This window comes from Zootoca vivipara, chromosome 14 (assembly GCF_965207765.1).
Source record: "Zootoca vivipara chromosome 14, rZooViv2.hap1.1, whole genome shotgun sequence".
Classification (NCBI taxonomy): domain Eukaryota; kingdom Metazoa; phylum Chordata; class Lepidosauria; order Squamata; family Lacertidae; genus Zootoca; species Zootoca vivipara.
The window spans coordinates 44,432,510-44,448,579 of NC_142597.1; the positions used below are offsets into that span (position 1 = coordinate 44,432,510).

Here is a 16,070-nt window from a genome sequence, read left to right on the forward strand (position 1 = left end):
CTTCCGGCGCCGGCGCCCGGCCTTGGTTTTCCTCCTTGGTGGCTCGCGCTGCTGCGGCCGAAAAACCCGCGATGAGTCTCCCAGGTGCGTGTGTGGGGTTGCCATGGGAACGGCAGAGGCCTACTGGGGGTGGGAAAGGCCGGGGGGTGGGAGAGGCCATGGCAACGGGAGGCTGCTGTTGCTTTTGAGGGGTGGGAGTGGGGTGGGGTGGGGGGTAAACAGGCGCCGTCGAGCCGCGGGGCCCCAGGATTCAGCCCCGGCACCTGTTTCCCACTCACACACACTTCAGTCCTGGCCAATTTCGCGAGGAGAGGATTGCACCGCCGAGGGAGCGTGTCCCTGAGCATGTGCAGAGTGCCTCCCCCTCCCCAGATTCCTGGGGTTGAAAGAAGCGCCCCTTCCTAATCCGATTTGCGCCCCAGCGCCTGTTTGCACCGATGTAGGCTCCCCACCCCCTCTTCCCTGCTTTAGACGATCTCTGGTTTTTATTAATAATCTGATTTTTATTATTGAGAATAGGTGGCTTGTTTGTTTGTTGAATGCTGGGCAGCTTCGACAACTTAAGTAGAAAAACCTGGGTATAAATGTCAGAGAGAGAGAGAGAGAGAGAAATAAAGGAAGCAACCGACCCTGCAGGCTATACATGAAAAGTAGTTGCCTGATGAAAGGATGAATTTAGCACCTCATTAAAAGAGCCCTTACACTTAATAAGGCACCCAGCAGCCGGCAGCCAGGGAAGGACGTCTGTGGTTTGTATGCTACTTGTGAAGAAGAATAAGAATAAGAAGAATTAGTAGTTTATTTCCTCCAGAACCTTGAGGAACTGGAGGCAGCTTGCAAGAATTAAAACAAATGAAGATAAAGCACAGATCACTAAAGACACACGAAAGATAATAGTTAAGAAGTAGTTAAGATGATAAAGGAATCGAAACGATGTACAAACAAATCTGTCAAAAGGCCGGTAGCAAAAACAGCAGAGCGCTATTAAAAGCCCTTTCCTTAAAAACGGCAAAAGCCTGTCGGAATAAAATGGCAACTTCTGTGGTCTTGCTTAGAAAGCTGGTTTAAAGGGGAGCCATGAGGGAGCCAGGCTGCTCCGTAATTTGGGCACTGCTGCGGAAGAAGTCCTGGGTTCGTACCCACCAGCCAACCTTCTGGCAGTGATGGGACTGTGAAAAAGACCTCCCAATGAGGTTCATGTGCCATATGCTAAGATTTCATTCTTCCTCTAGCTAGGCTCAAGGTTGCAGTCTCTCTCTCTCTCTCTACTTTCCTCCTTCTTGTTCTCACAACAACCTTAGCCTGAGAGATAGCTACTGGAACCAAGATCACCTAGTGAGCATCTTGGCTGGCTGCAGATCTGAACCTATATAGTATCCTTTACCGATGAATCGCCTTACTTGGTTTTTCTTACGCCACTTGAGTCTTAGGGACTGTATTCTTAGATACAGGCTGTAGCTTAGTGGTAGGGCCCCTGCTTTGCACACAGAAGGTCTGGGGTTCAAATCCACTTAGGGCTGGGAAAGACAGGTCTGAAGTCCTTTAGAGCCACTGCCAGTCAGTGCAGACAGTACTGAGCTAGATAGACCAATGCCCTGATTCAGGCTAAGCCAGCTTCCTATGTTCCAGTGCCAAGATATATATAAAATTAAAAGGTAGGTGTCAGCCCCATTGCCTTTGGGAAATGACAGTTCTTTTCCAGGTTTTATCTACTTTTTGTCAAACTTCTTTATGTCAGGATAAGCATGCGCCGAAATTCAGCCACCGTGGCACATGGCAATTAGCTGTGCTTGGGTGAGGCACTATTAGGAACGTGTCTTTGGCACAAAGCAAGGCCTTGTGATTACAGGAGTGGATCTGGAACAGTTTCACACCCTTAAGAAGGTGGAGGGCAGCATTGCCTAATAATATAGGTACTGAAGGCAGAAATATTTGCATAGTGTTAGAATACATTCCACAAAAAGTTGTTTTTGCTGTGGTCTACTTCGCATTGGAGCCTGCACACCTGCAGATCCCCAGTTTTCATTTTAAAAAGGAAGAGTAAGTTTCTAGTATTTGTAGAACCAGAGAGATAAGCAAAATGTACAGATGCTAGTCTCGTCTTTGGTGGGAATCTAGCCTGTTCCCCTCCCCCTTGTCATTTTTAGTGCTTTACTTTGCCCCCACCCCCAGGCCTGGGTGGAAAAATCCTGCAGGCACCCATGAACAGGAATATTTGCCTACTCCATTTTCAGACCACATGTAACACTGAAATCTCCATCTGTTGTTGTTTAGTCGTTTAGTCGTGTCCGACTCTTCGTGACCCCATGGACCATAGCACGCCAGGCACTCCTGTCTTCCACTGCCTCCCGCAGTTTGGTCAAACTCATGTTGGTAGCTTCGAGAACACTGTCCAACCATCTTGTCCTCTGACGTCCCCTTCTCCTAGTGCCCTCAATCTTTCCCAACATCAGGGTCTTTTCCAAGGATTCTTCTCTTCTCATGAGGTGGCCAAAGTATTGGAGCCTCAGCTTCACGATCTGTCCTTCCAGGGAGCACTCAGGGCTGATTTCCTTAAGAATGGATAGGTTTGATCTTCTTGAAGTCCATGGGACTCTCAAGAGTCTCCTCCAGCACCAAATCTCCATCTATCCCCTGTTATTACTATAAGACGAAGCAGGAAGTATGAAGGGAGGGGGAACCTGGAAAGGGAGTAATTGCAGTGAGGCAAATGTGTAACCTCAGGATCTGTTTTGAGATTGCTGGATTTCATTATTTAAATTATTATAATCATCTTTATAAGTTACTCTGGTTTTCGGTTTAAAAACACACAAGAGAGCTAGCGAAAAGTTAATAGAGTTACTTATAATTGTTTAAAAGTTTTACTGATTTTTATCTGCAGCTTATATTAAGATGGTTTTATGTATATTGGTTTTCAGGTTAGTTTGTTTCTTCATGTTCTTTGTGTTTCGTCTCCTGTTTTATTGGAGACTGCTCTTTGGTTAAATGGCTTACAAATCTTCTAAGTAAATAAGCACAATAAAAATAGGCAAATGATACATATTGCAATCATAAAATGAAAAAACACACACAGCAACAGCTGAACACACTAACCTAATATATTAATAGCCTGCTGATTGATTATTAAAAGAAATTCAACGAGTAATAAGAGTGTCTCTGGGAAGAGACAGAGGACATTCCCTGCCATGCCATGAGCAGCATCAGCACCAGCCCTGCCTCCAGACCCCTGTGATGAGCTCCCAGCATCCTTCCTGAGTAGATCCTCCTTCTGTTTTCTCCATGTGTGCCCTCTGTTGCTGACTTTCACAATCGACTGCCCTGAATCGACGGTCCTGTTTTGTCTTAGCAGGGTTGAGCCTGAAAAAATCTTCGGCTTTCGCCAAAGCCCTGAAAGCTGAACCCCGCTACTTGTTGGCCCAGAATGTGGCCACGTGCGCAGACCCCCTGGAGGTGTGCCTGGAGCGGGCCGTGGTGCAGGACACGCTGCAGGTCTTCCAGCACGTGGTACCTGCTGAAGGGAAGCCCATCACCAATCAGAAGAACTCAGGTAATGGCCGTCTCCCTTGAGATTGTACATCCCATTTGAATACTTTGCGATGCCCATCTCCGCTGTGCTCCTCTGACCCCCAGGACGCTGCTGGATCTTCTCCTGCCTGAACGTGATGCGCCTCCCCTTCATGAAGAAGTTCAACACAGAGGAGTTCGAGTTCAGCCAGTCGTACCTCTTCTTCTGGGACAAGGTGCTTCCAATTGTATTTAACTGCCCTTCTGCTTCTTGCATTTATATCCCACCTCCAAGGAATTCAAGGCGGCACACATGATTTCCCACCATCCACATTTTACCCCATGAAGTAGGTTGGACTGAAAGATGGTCACTGGCCCAAGGCCACCCCAAAAAGCTTCATGCCTGAGTGAGGATTTGAACCCAGGTCCCTAGGCCAAAACCCTTAACCAGCATGCCACGCCGGCTCTCAGAGGTGCTTTGTTTAGGTGCTAGGGTGGGGATGTGGTCATTTGGATGTTACGAGTTTCGAGGGATGATGGAAGTTAGGGTCCAGAATCATCTGGAGGGCTTTAGATTCCCCACCCCTGCTTTGAGGAAAACCCAGCAGACTGGTCGGCTTCTTTCTGTAAGCAGGGGGGCCATTCAGGCTTCTGCCTTGAGCTGCCACCCTCAGAAACCTTTTGTGGGGGGCAGCAGCCCAGGAGGGGGCATTCTCTGTGGACTTCCCTCCCCACAGAACAGTGTCCTCATCACACAGCTATCATTGCATGCTGAAAACACCCCTGGCCCTTTGTATTACAGTACAGTGGTACCTCGGGTTACGAACACGATCCGTTCCCGGTCGCGGTTCGTAACCCGAAAAGGTCGCAAACTGAGTGCCATTTTTGCACATGCGCAAAGCGCGTGCACCGCTTCTGCGCATGCGCGGGACGAAAACACTTCCAGGTTTGCGGAGTTCGTAACCCGAAGTGTTCGCAACCTGAGCGGTTCGTAACCCGAGGTACGACTGTATGTCTTAGTTCTAACTGGTCTTTACATTCTATTGTTTTATTATCATAACCTGCTCTGGGCCCTGATGGCAGGTAATTGATTCTATGACTAAATAAATAATAACCAGGGGGGCACCACTAAGTGTGCTGTAAAAAGGCCAGAAGGTTAAGGCGGGGTGGGTTAGCTTGAAGCCTACCAGGGCTCGATGGACCTGGTCTCTGACTGAATTCTGACTGGCTTATTTCCAGGTTGAACGCTGTTACTACTTCTTGCATGCATATGTGGAAACGGCTCAGAAGAAGGAGCCCGTGGACGGGAGGCTGGTGCAGTTCCTGCTCTGCAATCCCTGCAATGACGGCGGGCAGTGGGACATGCTTGTCAACCTCATTGGTAAAAGAAGCTGAGGCCAAGGCACTTTGTAGTCCACCTAGGTTCCTGGGTAGAGGATCCAGCATCTTAAGCAGTGGGGGGGGGGGCGGGGGCTGCTCAGCCAAGACCAGGAAATTGGGAGTTGGGGTTACAGAATTCCTTGGGTGGGGCTGGAATCGCAAAATCTTTTGAAGGTCTTCTGATGAGGTGGATAGTTGCAGTATAAGGCGGAGTCCGAGTCCTTTCTCTCTGAGATCCCCACAGGATCTTCAGTCTGGTCCTCTCTTACTTAGATTTAAAAAATGTATTCATTGAGCTTATGCAGCTAACCGATGGTGGAGTCAGGCCAGGCTGCCCGGCAGGGTATGTCCAAGCTCTCAGGCAAGTCCAGCATTCATTACTCTGAGCCATTGAATTGGTGATGCTGAGGACTGGGCCTGGATGCACCACAGGTGAGAAGGCTCTCCTGGACGAAGGATGTGGGAGGACAGAAGGAGCCTGGAAAGATTGTGTCAAGATTTGTGCTTATTTCACACAGCGTAAACTGAGTGCAGCAGGCAGAATGATCTTTCCTTCGGCCCATCAGTTCTGGTCGGTTACTAAAACTGGTTTCTTCCTAGAAAAATACGGCGTAGTCCCCAAGAAGGTTTTCCCTGAATCACACACCACGGAGGCCTCCAGACGAATGAATGACATTCTGAACCACAAGGTAACTGAAGTGTGTGTGTGCGCATTGCCCAGTGTGGGGGGAGTGTTACCGTCTCTAAAATCATTCGTCTTCACACCAGTTTGGAAACTCAAGCTCAGGCTTGTAAATAAGCCCATAAAAATGATCAACCCCCATGGAATGGTTTAGTTGCTTGCTTGCCCACAGGTATCCTGTGTAACACACTGGTGACCTGAAAAAAAGTAAATCTTTCCTGTCTGGTGGCTTGCCAAGAAGAGTCGAACAGATGAGTCCCTGTAAAGCAGGCATAGGCAACCTTGGCTCTCCAGATGTTTTGGAACTACAACTCCCATGATCCCTGACCACTGGCCCTGTTAGCTAGGGATCATGGGAGCTGTAGTTCCAAAACATCTGGAGAGCCAAGGTTGCCTATGCCTGCTGTAAAGCATGTTAAAGCCCTTAAGATCTGAGGTGGGCTTTTGGACACACCTGCTGCTCCACACACACACACACACACACACACACACTGAGTTGACATAGTTTCCACAACCTTCCTGTTCAGATGCTGACACCTGGCATTGCTTGCTAAGGTCCTTATCCATGGGCACTGAATCTTTTCTTTCCAGTCTGTTAAAAGGTAAGTTCTAGCCTGGTGCTCTCCAGATGTTCTGGGCTGCATCCCCCATCAGCCAGCTCAGCCATCCTGAACTTTGAGTGTGTTGATAGCGTGCCACAGAGATTGCCATTTAGAACTTGCTTCTCCCGCTTTCCTTTTCTTCCAAACAGATGCGAGAGTATTGCCTCCGGCTGAGGAATATGGTAGAGACTGGATGCAACAAGGACGAGCTCTCTGCCGCCGTGGACACCATGATAGAGGAGGTCAGCCGCTCTTGGTGGGGGGGCAAATGCGGTGGCTGAGTGAGAAGAGATTTTCTGTCCCTGCCCTCCCTTTTTCCTCCCCCCCCCCCCAGGGCCCCAGTCATGATGCTTCTCATTTGGCCGCAAGACTTTCCAAGTGCACCTTAGTATTTATCCAGCACCGAGGGCCTTCTGGCGGTTCCCTCATTGCGAGGTTACAGGGAACCAGACAGAGGGCCTTCTCGGTAGTGGCACCCGCCCTGTGGAACGCCCTCCCAGCAGATGTCAAGACAATAAGTAACTATTTTACTTTTAGAAGACAACTGAAGGCGGCCCTCTTTAGGGAAATTTTTAATGTTTGTTGCTGTACTGTTTTTAATATTCGGTTGGAAGCCGCCCAGAGTGGCTGGGGAATAAATAATAATAATAATATATTATTATTATTATTATTATTATTATTATTGCATTTATATCCCCCCTTTCCCTCCAGAGAGCTCAAGATGACATACCTACTTCTCCTCCTCCCCATTTCGCCCTCACAACCCTGTGAAGTAGGTTAGGCTGAGAGGCCGTGACTGGCCCAGGGTCCCCGTGAGTGCCATGGCCAAGTGGAGATTCAGGTCCTAGTCCAGCACTCTAACCCCTACACCACACTTGCTCTCACCCTCTTCTGTTGTGATACCGAGATTCCCGCTCTATAAATTTTCCCTGGATAAAAAAAGAAAGAACGGCTAGGATGAGGTTGAACTGTCTCATTGCACATCTTGTAAAGAGCACATTGTTCACAGGCCTCCCTCCCCAGGGGTGTTTCATGCTTTTGGGGGTGGCAGGATTATTGCACGTGGAGTTTGGGGTGGTACATGTGTCCACACCCTCCAAAGTCTTTGGAAACGATCGCGCTTTGTAGATCCTGCTGCCTCACTGTGTTCTTGGTGCGAGGCAAGCCAAGTCCCTTTTTTCTTAAATTGGAATTGAACTCTGCCTGGGAGGAAGCGTAACATGCCTGCTTCTTGATTAGGGCAGTTCCACTAATCTTCTGTCGAAGGTTTAACTGAGCACAGCTCGGACCAGCCTTAGCAGAGAGATGCAGAGATCCCACTGTGAATGCATTTTGGTTGGGCTCTTTACAATTTGGAGGGGCAGATTGTCTACCCAGCTGCACTCTTTCTTCTCTCTCTCTCTTGCATCTGCCAAAGCTGTCAAGAGGAAAGGTGTGTCAGGCTGTTTTAATTTTACTTCTTTACAGGAGTCGCATTGTCCTTCACGGCATTTCTGCAAAGCCCTTGGTGCCTCCCAAAGTGTCCGTCCAGGATGCCTGCACTAGAGGGCAGCAGAGAACACCGTATATCATTTCTTGCTGTTGTCCAAGGCACCGCAGCTCCATGCTGGCTTCCCCAGGGCATGATCCATCAATTGAGATGATCATTTCACTAAGATGAGAACAACAATTACCAGACCTTTAGAAGGCATCTCAAGGCAGCCCTGTTTAGGGAAGTTTTAATGTTTGATTTCTGTATTTTAATGTTTTGTTGGAAGCCGCCCAGAGTGGCTGGGGGAACCCGGCCAGATGGGCGGGGTATAAATAATAATAATAATAATAATAATAATAATTATTATTATTATTATTATTATTATTATTATTATTATTATTATTATTATTATTATCATCATCATCATCATCCCAGAACTGCCTCCATCAAACCGGTGGCTGTTCCACCAGACCACTGTGTAACTTTTATTAGGGAGCAAAATGAAAGAGCCCATAGATTTCCTCTCCCCACCCTGTTCATTTTTGCCTCCTGTGTCACGTTGCTTAGCTTCCACACTGTTGTTTAAAAAGCTTTAAACCAGTTTGATGCCTTCGGCGGAACAGCAGCTTATAAGCCTAGCGAGCAATTAAGCAAAACGAGGGTTTGTGAGTCACAAGCACCAGTTCCCTCTGGCCGATTTGAAGAGAGGCGTCTGGGTTCCACCTTCCACTGATCTGTTTTCCCTCCCCAGGTGTTCAGAATAGTGACCATCTGCCTGGGGAGCCCTCCGGACTCCTTCTGCTGGGAGTTCTACGATAAGGAGAAGGCCTACCACAAGATTGGGCCAATCTCGCCCCTGCAGTTCTACAAGGAGCACGTCAAGCCCATCTTCGACATGGAAAGCAAGGTTGGGCAATGTGGTAAACACAAGGCAGCCTGTGGACAATCATTGGCCCCCTGTCTGTGCAATCCTTTTTAGATTTTGGAAGCGGATAAGACACATCCCTGACCCACAGTTTGTTGCTCCCTTCTTTTCGTTTAATACCACGCCCCCTCTTCAGTCTGTTCGAAAGTTGTGGCATGGCTGAAATCATGGAATTGTAGAGTTGGAAGGGACCCCCAAGGGTCATCTAGCCCAACCCCTGCAAATCTGGAATCTCAACTTGAAAGAACCCCTGACAGATGGTCCCCCAACCTCCCTCGAGAAACCTCAAATGCTGGGAAGTCCACCACCTTCCGAGGTAGTCGGTTGCATTGCTGAACCGCTCTTACTGTCAGAAAGTTCTTCTTAATGTTTATAGTTGGAAATCCTTACAGAAAGGCCCACCAGATTTCCAACCCCAGATCTCTATTTGGGGGACCCAAGCGTTGCTTGGTCAGATGGTGATAATATTGTAACCCAGAACAAAAATGAGATGAGTCTAGCAAAGGATATTTGATCATATTATTTCCAAACTGCCATCTTGTTTGAAATTGAACCTCCGGGTTCGGTGGCAGCCTACCTCTGAATAACACCTGCTGGGGACGAATAAGAAATGGCCATCTCTGGCCATGCTCTCCTTGTGAGCATTTCAGTTGGCTGCTACTGCTGGGTCCAGCAGAGCTGGGAGGAGTGACCTCCTTGAAATTAACTAACTCAGCCCTTTGACTTAACAGGTTTGCCTGGTGAATGACCCTCGGCCCCAGAACCAATACAACCAGCTTTACACGGTGGAGTACCTGAGTAACATGGTGGGGGGCAGGAAGACTCTTTACAACAACCAGCCCGTCCAGCTCCTGAAAAAACTGGCAGCCGCTTCTATTCGGGATGGAGAGGTTTGCGTGCCCCCCCCCCAAATCTTTCTTTTGCTCCTTAGCACAGTGTCTTCCTGCTCTTTGCTTCAGCTGAAGGGTCCTGATTGTCGCCTGCTCTCTCCTCAGGCCGTGTGGTTTGGTTGTGACGTTGGGAAGCACTTCAACAGCAAACTGGGCATCAATGACATGAATATGTAAGTGCTTGTGGGGTGGGGGCAGAGGGCCGTGATCCTGCATACAGTTCCCCTGGGGATTGTGGGTGTGCACGTCAAGCTCAAACTTTGCTTTGCCTCCATTTCTTTGTTCTTCCGGAAGCTCAGAGCCCCCTGGGCTGCAGATCTGCTGCACCGCTTGCTTACCTGGTCCTGTATACGACTTAATAAATGTGTTTACTCCGCAGTTTAGGATGACTAGGGAAGGCACCTTCTCTGAACCCCACACTTAATGTGCATTTCTGTGTGCGCTGCTTTGTAGATTTAACCACAACCTGGTGTTTGGCGTGTCAGTCAAGAACATGAACAAGGACGAGCGGCTGATCTATGGGGATTCGCTGATGACCCACGCCATGGTCATTACTGCCTTCACTGAGAAGGTTGGTGTTGGGGCAACAGGGTGGCTGGTGGAGTTCCTTCCCTTCCTCTCCTCTCCATGTATATGGCAGTCAACCAGACAATAATTGCACACACGACCTGCTCATGGAATCCTCCTGGGGACGGTGTGCGCTTTTGAAAGAGGGACAGAGAACCGGTGGCCCTCAAATGTTTTTGGGCTCCCATTTCCCATCCGCCCCAGCCAGCCCGGTCAGGGGATGAGGGGAACGGCAGCCCAGCACACTTAGAGGGTGACAAAGGTTCCCCATCTCTGCTCTAAGAAGTTGTATTCCATACATGTGAGAGACAGAGCGATGCTTCCACCGAGAGGAGGATGCCCTTTACAGCAGGCATGCAGGGAACATCTGTGGCCATCCAGAGACTCTTGGATTCCCAACATCCACCTGCCTCAGCAGGAGCATAGCCAGCGGTCTGGGGTGCTGGGAGCTAGTGGAGGGTCACATCCCTCTTCTAAAGTGCCTTGTCGACAAAGACCACCGTTCTTTTATGATGAATCATAGAATTGTAGAGTTGATATCTGGATGATGCTAGTGGCAATAGCACTGGGGCCACCAACGTGCCCCCCCCCTTCCCAGAGACACCCGCTCTTCCTCCAAGGAGCTCAGAGGCAGCACAGGGACTCCATGACCACCACCACCACAATCCCATGGCGGATGCTTTCGTTGTTATTTTACATGATGCATTTTAGGTACACAGCCTTCCAAAGCTTTCTAAATTTACCGTGGGTCTCCAGTTTCACAGGCAGAAATATACAAAGGTTAGCAACGATGAAAGGTAGTAAAGACAGTGATGGAATTACTTTAAAAGCCAGATAGGCCTGTCAGGCAATCAACCCAATGAGATCTGACCCTCCCCTCTCTCCTTAATCCAAGAGGGATGCCAGCCCACTCTTCCCCACTTGGTCCTTGCTAGCTAGAAAGGGCTTGTCTAAACATTTGGATGCTCCTCACCTTAGAAATCCAAAACGTTAAAACTTAAAAGCCGCAATGCCCCATGGCTGGTTTTGCCAACGGTTGAGATTTATAATTCTCACTAAAAGCTTCTTTAGGCTAAAAGCAGGTATTAAAACATGGGGCTTCCCCCCCACCTTTTTTTTTTTAAAAAAATACCTGTTGTGCAAACAGGTTTCAACTACAACTGTGATGTAATTTTCTTTTCCCTTGAGGGACGTTTAATCCTTGCCAGCATTCAAAACTAAGCTCAATGTGGCTTGATTGAATTTTAAGAGCTTGAAAGTAATTCCAGTCAGGCCTTCAGAGGTTCTTGCCACCATCTCTTCCAGCTGCCTCGCATGGACCTGAGCATAGCTTGGACCCAAAGTCTTTAAAAGTACTGTAGCGCGATTTATTTATTTTATTTATTACCACATGTATATCCTCCCTCCAAGGACCTCAAGGTGATGTACAGGGTCTTCCCACCCTCCAATTTATCAAAATACTGATAAAATCAGCAGCTTTCTATATACACTGTATAAAATATCCATAATAAAACTGCATGCCTAGCTAGGCCTGCAATATTCCACATGCAATATTCTCCACACTGTAGAACTCCTTATGTGATCCAGATACCAGGCTTTTAGCATTTGGGGTTGTAAAGGCACAGGTGAGTGGCGCTTTCAGCAGTTTGTGAAATGAAAGCGCAGGTGTCGTCTGTCAGGTAAGGGAGGCATTTTATTTCTCTGCTATAAATCCACAAGGAAGTGTCAATCTGCCCGGCCAGGGGAGATGGGAGGCTTTTGTGCAGGGCTCTTCCTCCTGTTGACCCCTGCATTCCCCCCTCTTTCCAGCCAGAGCAAGAGGGTTGCTTTGAAAAATGGCGCGTGGAGAACTCATGGGGCGAAGATCGCGGGAATAAAGGTAATGTGTTGCTAACGCGGATGCTGAAAGTTGGGCTTGCCTCTTTTCGTTTTGCATCAGGGGTGTTTTCTGGATTTTTTTGGGCTAGATGACTTCCAGGCGTCCCTTCCAGTGCTAAGATTCTCAACAGTGTGTGTACTGGGATAGCGAGCTTAATTCTGGGCCAGTTTAGCACTCGAAGCCTATGCAGTTTGCCCTGACTCTACCATAGCAGAATCCTGGCAGGCTGGTGGTCAGGGGCCTTGGTGGGGCCTGGTTTGAGTGAATTCTTCCTTTTTGCCCTCCATCACTTCAGGACTCTCCAACCTGGGGTCTCTTCCCAAGGCTGAATTTTCCTGGGTTTGTGATGAGGGCAATTCAAGGAGGCTCCAGGACCTCCCTCCTTCCCTGTGTTCTGCACTCTCTGCCAGGATTGCCATTGGGCTGTGTGTGTGTGTGTCTCTCCCCCCCCCTCCTTTTAATTACTCCAGGGTCATAAGGCAGAGATTGTAGAATTCCTGCATGGGGTTTATTGCAGAGAGAGAGAGAGAGAGCGCACATGAGCACTGACTGGGCTGCCGTTCCTTTAAGCTCCTGATGTAATCTCATTTTGTATAGAAAAGTTCATTACCCTTTCTTCGAACAGCCTCCAGGGGGGAAACCGTTGCTGTTTGGTTGTGCGATTGGGACAACAACAAGCAGCGTCTTTGTCTAGCAGTATTGTAGCTGCCACACATGTTCCGTTTACCTCTTCACTTCCCCTGGGAGTTGGCGGAAGACAAGGGCCCACGAGCCTTTATGCTACCCATGGTCATTTCAAAGAGCCAAGGACTTTTCTGCCTGTACCAGTGTCCCCCATTGAGACTGGAGCTTCTGTTTGCATAACAAGAGCTTTCGTGGAACAGCAGGCGCAGGACTATCTCAATGATCCAGGCACGCAGGTGGCCCTCACCCCCGCTTCCCAAAAAAGCCGCCTGGAGGTCAAGGCACAGCTATTCTTAGCCCTTCGTTTACCCATCTGTTTTATGAGCGTGGTAAAACCCAGAGTTGCTCCAGCAGTTAAAAACACACACACACACTCCTGCCATCAACCACAAGAGACGAGTGCGAACCACTTTGAGCTTTCAAAGTTTAAAAATAACCCAGCGAAAGCGAGACAGATTACCGGCATTCCTCAGAGTTTACCTTCTCCAGCCTCCAGGCAGGGCAGCCAGGAGGCGTGAGGTTGATTCCTTGAGCTGCTTAGCCTCTTGCTGTTCTATGTGGAAGTCTCACTCCCACTCGAATGCAAAGCCTGCTTTTAATGAATGGGGCCTGAATGGGGCTTTTTCCTCGAGGGCTCTGGCCTTGCCCCTGAACAGACTTTGGGGGCCTCTCACTTTGGGGGCCAAGCAGAGCCCTCTTGCCGCCTCTACCCAATCAGTCCCTTGCAATGGCCAACCCTGCTTGCAGCTGCTCTTTTCCACTTACCAAGCAGGCAAAATGCTTTAGCCTCTCTGCACTGCAAGGTAGGCCTCTGTTGGGGGGGGGGGGTCAGGCTGAAGAAGAGAGCAGCTTGCCCCAGGGTTGTTTGCAGAATGTGTCTTGGGCATTCATTCAGCACGTGTGTATTGTGGGCACAGAATTTGGCCAAGCCTGAGTCCTTTCTCTTAGTGATCCTTACAATCCAGGCCTATAAAACAGGGCAGTAGCGGGTAGTACTACTAGCATTACGTATGTCTGCACTGCAGCTGGGTGTGCTGGGGGCTCAGAAGAGCAGCTGCTAGCTTAAGACACCACCTAACCAATCTGTCTTTCCTGGGGCGAGATTGTCCTGAAAGCTTCCTGGCTCTAAGGCTGGGGTCTGCAGTGTGATGCCTGTGGGAACCCACAGATGTTGGTGCAAGTTTAGCCTCCTCCCTCCCAATTCTAACCATATTTTAAAATAGTGTTTTGGGCCTTGTTTGTTTGCAGGGGGTGCCTATTTTTGGCTGGCTTACCTGCTTTTTTAATACATGTTTTATTGGGGGGCATATGTAGGTGTGCTGCATGGTTTTTTGGGGGGAGGGGGTTGAGTATATCCAGTTTTTCTTTTGTGGAAGGGCTATTTTGCAGAACCTGTGAAACAGTTTCTTAGGTTTCCAAATGAGTTCTTAGCACACCCACACACACCCAAAGTTTTTGGGACTCCTCTTCTAGTTGCTTTCCCACGCCAGATCCTCCAGGGCAGACCTCTAGCTGCTGCCCCAAAGTTGTCATTTGCAGATATGGCCCTCGGAGAAGGTTTTGGGAATAGCTGGCCTCTTGAAAAAAGCCTGGGCTTGTATGGGAAGGCCAAGCGGCATTCTGGCAGGCCCCTTGTTTAAGGAAGAGGTGAAGAATGAGGATGTTAGATTTGGCACTCAGGCTTGGCTAGGCGTGGAGGCATTAAAATAACAAGCCCCAACGTCAGCCCTTGAAGAGGGTTGATAGAGTATTGCCTGAAACAACAGAGGCAGGATTAGACTGGGGGCTTAGCTGGAGGAGGATGAGTTATGGAGGAAACGCTTAACCCTTTTGCATGGTGCTTTGGGTCCAGGTCGCCTGGTCTGGGTTTACCAGCTTAGCATTGTGATCCTGTTGTTGAAAGACAGGGTCAGATCTTAGACAGGGTTGGAGCATCTGACCTGTTAATTGCAGAGGCAAAGCCACTAGAGGAAACCTGAAAGGCCAGTCCTCGGTCATTCAGGAATTTACAAAAACTCTGGGTTTATAAAGTGGTGTTTTTGGAAGCTCCTGGGTTTTGATTCCAAACATAAATACAAGAGACACCACATGAGACCTCATCCGTTCCTTGTAGGTTTTTGACTTGTGGTGTTTCTTGATGCAGGGGAAAGGCAGAAAAATGTTCCAGGGAGGAATTTGATATGGGATGACAAGTTTGCCTCTCTCCCCCCCAAAAGAAGAAGCACATTTGACATTGCAAGCAAGGAAAGGGGCCTGTATTTTATTGTTTAACCAAAGGCCTCATTAGCTGTGAAAATTAATGGGTCCTTAATGTTCAGAAGCAGTCTACCTCCATGCAGTTTTTGCGGGGCTGCCCTCTTAGATTTCAGTGTGGCATAGAGGGCAGGGGTCCCCCAGGGCAGATCACTGTAGGTGGCCCCTCTTAAGCTGAATACCTCTTAATAGACCTTGTCCCGTCCTCCTCTTCTCCAGGTTACCTTATCATGACTGACGACTGGTTCTCTGAGTACGTCTATGAAGTGGTGGTGGACAAGAAGCATGTGCCAGAGGACATCTTAGCCGTGATGAACCAGGAGCCTGTTGTCTTGCCTGCATGGGACCCCATGGGCGCTCTGGCTAAGTGAACTGTTCTCTGTGTGTGTGTGTTGAGGGGGCTCTCTGCCGCCTTCTTCTGGTCAACCTTGAAGCAAGCATGTGGGGGGGGGGGAGAATCTGGAGGGCCAGGAGCCAACGCCAAGTGGCCCCATGACCAAACTCCCACTTGAGGTGCCAGTCTTGAAGAGCGGTGCCCTGTGGATTTTCAGAGGAAACAGTGCTTTTCTGTGGATGGGGCTACTCTGCAGCCTTTGCGTCGACGTGTGTGCTTTTCATCGTAGTATAATCCTTTTTTCTTTTCTTTTTTTTTTTTAAAAAAACACCCTCTAAAATTATTTTATCCATGTACTCGTTTTAAAACTTCAGAAATGATTCTTTCATGCAAACCTTGTATAGAAAAAGACGGGTGGGGGTGTGTGAGATGAACGCTTAGGGTGGTTGTGTACCACTAAGGGCCACCAAGTGGAGATTAATTGCTTGTTGGCTGTGATTTTGAGCTGCTCGGCTGCTTGCTTGTGGAGAGAGGCCTATAACCCATGGCACAGAATGCGGCCCACTTCCTACATGATCTTCATCTGTCTTGTCTTTTCCAACTGAGGTGTGGTCTGAAATCAACAGCCTTCTCCCTGGAGCACCTGAATCACAGCCCAGGAGATATCCCCCCCCCCCCAAATCACCACCCCCGAGGCTCAGCTGAACCAACAAAGAGAGTAGCTGCAAAGGCTACATTCCAGAATGCCCAGTTCCTGGGTAAAATGGGATTTTTAAAAAAAATGGCTGCGTTTTTATTTGAATGCCATCTACAAACTACCTGGTGCTATGGAGCGTTTGAATAAAAACACTTTGCTGAATGAGCTTTGGTGTCCTGTATTGATATTATTGATGCGTAAT

General features: G+C 48.7%; 1 protein-coding gene across 2 annotated transcripts; it reads left to right on the forward strand.

Annotated features, from left to right (window-relative positions):
- The first annotated feature begins 15 nt into the window (after positions 1 to 15).
- BLMH (bleomycin hydrolase) lies at positions 16 to 16,033 on the forward strand. 2 transcript variants are annotated; one of them, XM_088657573.1, is made up of 12 exons: positions 16 to 84; positions 3,347 to 3,547; positions 3,631 to 3,740; positions 4,744 to 4,885; positions 5,485 to 5,573; positions 6,318 to 6,410; positions 8,391 to 8,546; positions 9,296 to 9,454; positions 9,560 to 9,627; positions 9,908 to 10,025; positions 11,831 to 11,900; positions 15,057 to 16,033. In XM_088657573.1, the coding sequence occupies exons 1-12, from the start codon at positions 72 to 74 to the stop codon at positions 15,206 to 15,208; spliced, it is 1,371 nt and encodes a 456-aa protein (XP_088513699.1). In that variant the 5' UTR covers positions 16 to 71; the 3' UTR covers positions 15,209 to 16,033. The 2 variants fall into 2 exon arrangements, with proteins under 2 accessions (XP_088513699.1, XP_034995505.1); XM_035139614.3 differs by having other exon boundaries at positions 3,350 to 3,547.
- The last annotated feature ends 37 nt before the right edge of the window (positions 16,034 to 16,070 follow it).

Bases quoted from the DNA above. Each gene is read 5' to 3' on its own strand.
- BLMH (XM_088657573.1), top strand. The intron at 4,886-5,484 runs GTAAAAGAAGCT...GTTTCTTCCTAG, and splicing joins CATGCTTGTCAACCTCATTG to AAAAATACGGCGTAGTCCCC. The intron at 10,026-11,830 runs GTTGGTGTTGGG...CCCTCTTTCCAG, and splicing joins TTACTGCCTTCACTGAGAAG to CCAGAGCAAGAGGGTTGCTT.